This window comes from Diaphorina citri, unplaced genomic scaffold (assembly GCF_000475195.1).
Source record: "Diaphorina citri unplaced genomic scaffold, Diaci psyllid genome assembly version 1.1 scaffold499, whole genome shotgun sequence".
NCBI lineage: Eukaryota > Metazoa > Arthropoda > Insecta > Hemiptera > Psyllidae > Diaphorina > Diaphorina citri.
Window position 1 is genome coordinate 179,833 of NW_007377934.1, and position 8,922 is coordinate 188,754.

The following is an 8,922-nucleotide window of genomic DNA, read 5'->3' on the forward strand; positions in this document are numbered from 1 at the left end:
TCTACGGGAGCGTATGCCGTGACGTCAAACTTCACGATTTACCGGTATTTTTGAAATCGATTTAACTCGATATCTAGAAGTCGTAGAAGAAAAAAAAAAATTCAGTTGGTCCTCATTTTTCCTGCTCTATGACTTTGTAACATCACCTAAGTAAGCGCAACTGATCTATTATACTAAATTCAGTTGGTCCTCATTTTTCCTGCTCTATGACTTTGTAACATCACCTAAGTAAGCGCAACTGATCTATTATACTAAAGCTATCAATACAAACAATAGTGTGAATAGTGTCTCCCTATCTCATGATCTCGCGAAATTGTGAAACAGATAAAAAAAAATCGCTGGTAAGAACAAAACAATAGGACTACCCACACATCAAGCGAAAGAAAAAGATTTTTTTTACGTTAATTTCTTTCTAATAGGTAAGAACAAAACAATAGGACTACCCACACATCAAGCGAAAGAAAAAGATTTTTTTTACGTTAATTTCTTTCTAATAATATTTACATGTCTTCGTTTTACGTGTATTTTGGTCTTTTTCTTCTTCATCTCCTTGTTCTATTTTCTTCTTTTTTACATGTATTTTGTTCTTCTTTTTTTACGTGTATTTTGTTCTTTTCCTTCTTCTTCACCTTCTTCATTTTCTTTTTCTTCTTTTTTTATGGGTATTTATTTATTTATTTTTTTCTGTGTTTTCGGGGAAAAACGGACGAAACACAATATACTTAAATTCAAAAAAAATAGACGCCACGACGAAGACGAAAATAAATCAATTGACCGACCGTTAAGAGTGTCAGGTAGTTTTTTTTTTTTTCTTTTTTTTTAGAGATTTCACTAATGGGGGAAAACATTATCATCCAAAAAGGAGGAGTTTTTGAAAACTCCTTTTTAAATTATTAAAAATTCTCCCATTAGCAAAATCTCTCATTAATAAGTCATTGCTGAAACCCACCATCACACTTTCTGATGAGGGACATTCTTCAAAACAGGCTCGGAAAGTCTAGTGTAGCAATTAGCAAATGGTTCTTCGCTATGAAATGGTTCTTCGAATCCCACCATCGACAAAAATTTGTACTCGTTTTTCGATTGCAAATATTTCAACGTGTTACTTTCTGGTGTTCTCGTGTTGACCCAGCACCTAAATGGGAAGTATTTGTCTTCTTCTCGCCCATCTGATGAGAGGCATACTACGGGATGGGCATGTTAACACAGACCACATGCGTCCAATGTAGCAGTTGTTTCATTGCTACGAAATAAAAACGGCGGTGAAACACTCATCTTTTTAAAAAACAAAAACAAACAAACAATTTATTGTATCCTACTATTCTCATATTTCTTCAGACCACTGTTTTAAATACATGTAACCGGGTATTTTTTCATGTTGTGTTCATCTTTAATGTGTGTCTACACATAGTCGACCAGCCGTCGATCGATGTCGATTCACAATAAATTGCCGTCGATTGACGGCCGTCGATTGACGGCCGTCGACTATGTGTGATGTATGGACACATCTTAAAACAAATGTCTGGCTTTACCTACTTGGATAATCTCCAGATTGAGATTTCATTTGAGAATTTAACCACACCTAAAGCCTGGCATTCAATAAAGCAGCTGTGAAGACAAAAAGTTCTTGTAAATTCTGTATTTTATCTACCTCTCTTTGTTGTAAAAAAGTTTTAATAGATTGTATATAAAGTATCCATGGTTTTTTTTTTTTTTTTTTTTTTTTTTTTTTTTTTTTTTTAATTGGTGTTGTGTTATTTTTTTATTGTTAATAAAAAATTTAAATTTTTTTTTTTTTTTTTTTTGTACATAGGTACTGTGTAGCATTTTAATTGTTAGTACAAATATGAAATTATATTTTTTTCCAATTTTAAATGCCCATTGTATTTTTATCTTCTGAGTATGTATCCAAAGATATTGTGTTCTAGGGCGCGAACCTTATCTGTTTAGGATAAAGTTCACCGCGGGTGGGAATCGAACCCACGATCAAGTGCTTCCAAGGCCGGCGTGCTACCTTAAACTAACTAGGCTGGCAGTGGTACCTGAAATAAAATGTAAGGAGGGGGGAAATGGAAAAATAATCAACCACGAAAATAATGTAAGAAACCGTGAAAAAATATATTTAGTATAATTACTTTTCAACAAAAGATCACACGTAAATTGGTCGAAAATACTTCGTAGAATCGTAAAATAATTTTAACTTTAAATATAACTTTAAATGAAAAATAAATATCTTATGTAATGTAACGAAATAATTAAATTAATGAAATATGAAATGAATAACTTAATATTATCGTAACAGTAAAATAATTTATTTAATACCTAGGTATCTAATTTTTTTGGCATATAATATTAAATTCAGATAAGTTGTTCAAATAACGAGTAAAAATAATAATAATAATTAAAACATCCAAGAAAAAAAAAATTGCGGGAAAAATCGAGAAGAAAATTTTCGAGAGGTTTGTTTAAGCTTCCCAGACCTGTCTAGCATGAAGCACAACTTCGAAGTTCAGAAAGAGGAGAGGAGCCAAGGCAGAATGCTTGGGGAAAACTTCCCCTACACTGGCTCGTATAAAAAGCACAAAGTTCTGAGACATGCGCAGGAGAAATTTCCCCCCACTTGATTCTGATTTAAGCTCCTCCTCTTTCTGAACTCCGAAGTTGTGCTACCAAAGTTAGGTGCCGAGGGTGGGATTCGGGTGGGAACCTTCATGCTAGACAGGTCTGGGAAGCTTGAAAAAACCTCTCGCAAATTTTTTCCTGATTTATTCTTCTAATTTTCATTTACTTTTTCAATTTATTTTCTTTTTCTTGGCCTTTCTACTTATTTATTTCGTGGATTTTATTTCCTTAATTTATTTTCACATTATAAATAAATAAAATAAAACTTTCACATCACAAATTTAATTATTGATAAAATAAATTAATGTTAAAAAAAAATCTTTTGATTTTCATAATACAGACCTTATTTTCTGAATTTATTTTTCCACTCAGGTTTAGGTCCTTTTATATTATTTGGCTATAAAATCGAACTGAATGAAAAACAGTAGGTAGTTACATAATAAAATTAAAGGGGGACAAACGTAAAACCGTAAAAAGTAACATCGGTAAACCTCTTAAACAAAATAAAGTTGATAGCAAACCAAATTGCAAACTGGTAACTTGGAGTTATAAATCCCTGTGACATTATTCGGTATCCTTGGTATAAAATACATGATTTTCATATGTTTTGGTGTGAATTCTATAAACATCGTTGAAACGTGAAAACGTTGCAACTGGGAATGTAAAAAAAAGTCTTCAGCTTAGGTCGCGAGTTCGATTGACGCCCCGGGCGCACTTTATCCTAAACAGATAAGGTTCGCTCTCCTAACGGCTGGCTTTCTCCTAAGTTTCCAGGCTCTCTAGAACAGTTATGGATTCCTGCCGAGCTCTAATGGCAACAGAATCTTAATACGGGGCTAGGCTAGCCTACGCTAGGCTTAAAAAAATCAATTTTCTAGTACCAAATACCAAACTGTACAAAATAAACATTAAGGCGCGCAAGCCTACCCCTGTTCATAACCATCACCTTGAACTTTTAGGTGAAAATTCACGTTGAAATACAAAGATCCGTATACGAGGCTTCTTAACCCATCTTTTGGGGCAGTTGCCCTTATACCCAAGCCTCAGAGCGGGCTTTTTGCTTGCCATGCAGAAGGTCCCGGGTTCGAATCCCACCATCGACAAAAATTTGTACTCCTTTTTCGATTGCAAATATTTCAACGGGTTACTTTCTGGTGTTCTCGTGTTGACCCAGCACCTAAATGGGAAGTATTGTGTCTCTTCTCGCCCATCTGATGAGAGGCATACTACGGGATGGGCATGCTACGAACAGACCACAAGCGTCCAATGTAGCAGTTGTTTCATCGCTACGAAAAAAAAACGGGGGGGAAACACTCATCTTTAAAAAAAGTTGTTCCATTGCTACGAAATAAAAACGGCGGTGGAACACTCATCTTTTAAAAACAAAAAAAACAAAAACAAAAAACAAAAAAGATGCCATTACCCCGGTGTCGTGGGAGCAGAACCCCGTGGTCCTTGGTTTGATCCCCGGTTCAAATCTTCAAACTAAACACCATATCGAGGAATTGTTCATAGTGGATTGTAATGACGCCATCTTGATCCGTGTCGTAACTACGAAATGCTGAAGTGAGGGCCTGAAATAACCAGGAAAAGTTCACGTTATTAGACTGTTCATTAGATGACATCAGGCTCATTCTGTAGCGATATTCACTTGTGAAAATAAAGATCCTTTGTCTTCATCTCCAGGTGTGACGGTGTGGCCCAGGGTGGGCTGAGTAACACACTGTGTTGCTTATCACACCCATTGGCTGTTCCGTCTCACATGGAGATGAAGCCACCTCCAACAGACTCTTGGAAGTAGATCGGAACCTCATAATCATCTAGGAGTTTCTTTCTACGAGGGTGCTGTTGGGATCCAGAAGGAAACAACAGTATTAAGGGCAGGATAAACAAGGTATATTCTATTCTATTAAAATTACTTGCTTTTAATCAACAAGCTGCAATTGCACATTCAAGTTATTAAGCAACATGGTGTATGGTTGGTATTTGAATTGAGGTGTCTCATAATTTTTTTTTATCGCTTAAAACGATAGAACGTAAAATTAAAAAAAAAATATTGAAAAAAAAAAAAAAAAAAAAAAAAAAGATCACTAGATTAGACATGACTGGTAGGCAAGGTTAACCCAGTGATACGCGTTTGCTTGCCATTCAGAAGATCCCGGGTTCGATTCCCAGGGTCCACATAACATTTGTACTTGTACCTATACAACTATACATATTTCAACCCTATACTCATTTCAACAAGTTACTTTCTCGAGTGTTGGCCCAGCATCTAAATCTGAAGTATTATGTCTCTTATCATTGTATCATTATCGCCACTCTGACGAGGGACATACTACGAAACAGAACACACGAATCTAATGTAGCAGTTGTTTCATTGCTACGAAATAAACACGAAAAAATCATAAAATCTACTTACATAAAGTGCAATACAGCATTGAATAAAATCGTCAAACAATATCGTGCCTCGGCCAAACCGATCGAACTTGTTCAACATCGTTCCGACCATCCGATCACTCAACCCAGGCGGGAATTGAACCCACGGTCTAGTCCTTACAATGCAGGCGCTCTACCCTCCAGGCTAAGTAGGCTGGCTATTTTGTGGCCAAGACTAAACTCAGAGATTAAAATATGATTAGATTTTAATCTTGGATTATTTTGTTTGATTGATTTATTATTACTATTTTTTTTTTTCTTGCCAAACAGATTGGTTAATCCAGGATTAAAAGTCCGAGTGTGACACCAGCCTTTAGATTAGTTGATAAGAAAAAGTCTACTTACATAAAGTGTAATCCTTTCCTTCCTCTTCGCCTTTTCCCATGTTCAGATGGGGTCGGCGTTTGTCGTCGGCCTCTCAATCAGCTTTAGAGTGATCGCTTTGAGGGCAACTGGTTTTGGCACCAAAACTTTCCGCGTGGGTGCCCTTCACACTCAGCCTTCGCTATTGATATAGGAAATTTGGACTAGTCTACTCCCTGTTTATAGTCCCCTAGCTAGACGCTGATCTACTCTCTGTTTATAGTCCCTCAGCCAGACTGTACTTACATAAAGTGTAATACAGCACTGGATAAAATCGTCGAACAATATCGTTCCTCGGCCAAATCGATCGAACTTCTTCAACATGGTCCCAATCATCCGATCACTCAACCGATACCCGAACGTAGTCAACGCTGCACTCAGCTCGGACTTGTCGATGTTACCCGAGTTGTCCCGATCGAAACTTCGGAAGCAGTTCTGCCAGTCCGTCACGTACTTCCAGAGGGCGCCGAAATCCTCGAACGTAATCGAGCCCCGATTGTGCTTGTCAAACATGCCTGGAGAAGAAGAAAAAAAATAGAATAGAATATACTGCAAGAATGAGACTGAAAAGTCCCTTTACCCCAGCAGTCTAAACAAGGTCTCTCTTGCCAGCCTACTTAGCTCGTTCTCGGAACGGCTGGCTTTCTCCTATCCTGTCTTCCTTCTCTCTTCGATTTCGGGACGATAAGACCATAGCATAGCAGTTACAGTTCCCTCTGGTCAAACCTCTCTTAAAAAAAAAAAAAAAAAAAAAAAACACAAGGTCTCGTATATTTTATAGGTTTAACTAAGAACAACATACTGAGAAGTTCCACAAAAAAAAAAAAAAAAAAAAAAAAAAAAAAAAAAAAAAAAAAAAAAAAAAAAAAACAAGAGGTTTGATAGAGGGAACGAACTATAAGGGAAGCCACTCATTATCAGGTAAACCTGAAGGTACACCTGATCAGGTCCATCTGATACCTGATGAGCACACACACTATCAGGTAGACCTGACAGGTATGGCTGAAAAGGTCCGCCTGTCAGGTCTACCTGATACCTACCTGAAGAGCACACGCACACTGGCAGGTAGACCTGATCAAGTGTACCTGTCTGGTCTAACGGATAGTGAGTGGCTGGCCTAACTTCCTTTCCTTCTCCTTGTTCAGACAGGTTCGAAGTTTTTTGTCAGCCTCGCAGTCAGCCCTAGGATGATAGCTTTGGGCTGACATTTGGTTTTGAGTACAAAATTTTTACGAGTGGATGCCCTTAATTTGCACTGAACCTTTCCTATTTCTTTACCAAGGGAAATTTCAGGCTGGTATCTTCCCTGTTAAGGTCCCCAGGCCAGACTAAAAAAAAACTACATACCAATCATAAGTCGTACAGTTTCTGGATTGAATGGGGTCCAAGTTCCGTTAGATAATGCATGCTGTAATTCATCTGCTGATATGAAGCCACTTCTATCCCGGTCAACTCTGAAATCAATTAAAATAATAAAAACAATAAGAGTCACAAATGAGCTGAGACCAGAGTTATTATAAGGTTAGGTTAAACACAAAAAGGAGATTTCACAAATGAGCAGTGACCAGTTTTATTATAGGGTTAGGTATAACACTAAAAGGAGATTTCACAAAATGAGCAGTGACCAGTGTTATAATGTTATTATAGGGTTAAGTTGAACACAAAAATGAGCTTTCTTTTTCACTGTTGTGGCTTCCGAATAATTACCAAAATGTCTTCTATATTGTGACTATCACAAATGTTATGAGTTACATTTTATAAACTTAATCAGTTTAGGTTTATGATCAGATTGATCAGACATAACTTACCCTTGAAATATATTCCATAAGAATTCCCTGGATGGCATTGGAGACTGAAAAGTCATTCTTATTTGTGAGCAGTTAGAAGTACTGAAAACAAAATGAACACAAAATATTACTAACAATAGAGAGCTCATTGGGAATTATTATTGTAATTATTTACAAGGGGTTTAATGTCACTTGGGGGACTTTGAACAGGGAGGATTCCAGCCTGAAATTTCCCTTGCTAAAGAAAAAGTAAAGGTTGAGCGTGAAAGGCATTCAATCATAATAATAAAAAAAAGTAGGCAAAACCAATTTTCAGCCCAAGGCAATCACTCCAGGGCTGATAGAGAGGCTGATGAAAAACACCAAACCCGTCTGAACATGGAAAAAGGCGAAGGAAAACAAGAAGGAGTATAGTGCTAAAATTTATAGTGGCTGAGTGTGGCTGGGAAAAGCCAGCAGCTTACAACAGCCCATACTGCCGAGAAGGTCACTCATTTAGATACTAGCATGTGAAATGTTGTTAGACTTCACAAATCTCATCATTTTCTGATAAAGTGAGCAGATAAAACTACTCTACCCTTCAAATTAACCTCTTCTTGCACAATTTTTTTCTTGTTGTACCTATTATACATTTTTGGAATCAGCTTGACAAGAGCTTTCCAAAAATACCTACTTCAACCCCCTTGGATGACATTTTTTTTTTTTTCTTGGCATCATATGGCACTGGTGTGCATGATAGGATAACTTCTCAAACAATTAATATCTGGCATCATATCGTTGTTCAAATTTCACTACTGTGTCGATTTTTGGTGAAATTGAGTTATGCACATCATTGGATACGGTATTCTCTCCTCTACATGATGATTTGAAGACATTTCAGAAAAAACAACAGAGCATGTTACAATCAACAATATCACTACTTACCACTGAACCTGATAGTAATTTGAAAGATAGTGAGCAACCATGTTTTTTCTTCTTCTTCTTCTTCTTCTTCTTCTTCTTCTTCTTCTTCTTCTTCTTCTTCTTCTTCTTCTGAAAAGTTTGAAAAATTGACTTATGCAGTAGTGAAATTTGAACGATAATATGATGCCTCGGTGCAAGAAGAGGTTAAATTCTAAAGGCAAGGTAAAATTAGACTTTTAACAAGTGGAGTGTGCCTGAAGGCATGTGATGTGTTCCAATCCACTCGACCCCTTTTCAAACAATACACATCATTGCTTTATTACAGTGATTCATTGAGAACTGGTGTATTCAACATACTAGCAATATCAGCTAATGGTTTCAGAAGTGATTGACATATTGTGCAATAAACATTTGATAAAATAGTAGGGTGTGTTAGATGACTCATACCTAACAAAAGTTAATGGTCTGATAACACTGCATATGATGATGTAAATTTGGGCACAAATTCTTTATTCTGATTGACTAATGAATTCAATCATTGATGGCTTTCTTTAAGAAAAAACTTAAATGTCTTTAGCATTTAAGCCCATCACCAAAATATTGTCACACTTACATGATCTACGGAAAGCAGCAACCAAATTTTACTTGCAGAATGTTTCTTGACGGACAAATCACCAAATCACTTAAAATATACTTGAAAACGTAAGTTGAGGAAATACTAATTAAGATAAAAATGTAGAAATAATCACGATCACTCTGGACACTTTAAAGAAAAGACAATGTCCAAAATCATTATCTGATAACAGTACTG

The 8,922-nt window shown here is 36.4% G+C and overlaps 1 protein-coding gene across 2 annotated transcripts; it reads right to left on the reverse strand.

The window, feature by feature from the left end:
* Positions 1-3,979: 3,979 nt before the first annotated feature.
* Positions 3,980-8,911, reverse strand: LOC103509446 (programmed cell death protein 6). Of its 2 annotated transcripts, none has more exons than XM_008474066.3 (5): positions 8,725-8,911; positions 7,230-7,310; positions 6,769-6,875; positions 5,668-5,936; positions 3,980-4,196 (listed from the first exon to the last, which is right to left on the reverse strand). In XM_008474066.3, the coding sequence occupies exons 2-5, from the start codon at positions 7,283-7,285 to the stop codon at positions 4,095-4,097; spliced, it is 534 nt and encodes a 177-aa protein (XP_008472288.1). In that variant the 5' UTR covers positions 7,286-7,310; positions 8,725-8,911; the 3' UTR covers positions 3,980-4,094. The 2 variants fall into 2 exon arrangements, with proteins under 2 accessions (XP_008472288.1, XP_026679588.1); XM_026823787.1 differs by lacking the exon at positions 8,725-8,911 and adding an exon at positions 8,133-8,188.
* Positions 8,912-8,922: the final 11 nt, after the last annotated feature.

Bases quoted from the DNA above. Each gene is read 5' to 3' on its own strand.
- LOC103509446 (XM_026823787.1), bottom strand. From the start codon at position 8,173: ATGGTTGCTCACTATCTTTCAAATTACTATCAGGTTCAGTG. The intron at 7,311-8,132 runs GTAAGTAGTGAT...TTTTGTTTTCAG, and splicing joins AATTACTATCAGGTTCAGTG to TACTTCTAACTGCTCACAAA. The intron at 4,197-5,667 runs GTAAGTACAGTC...TGGTTATTTCAG, and splicing joins AGTGCTGTATTACACTTTAT to GCCCTCACTTCAGCATTTCG.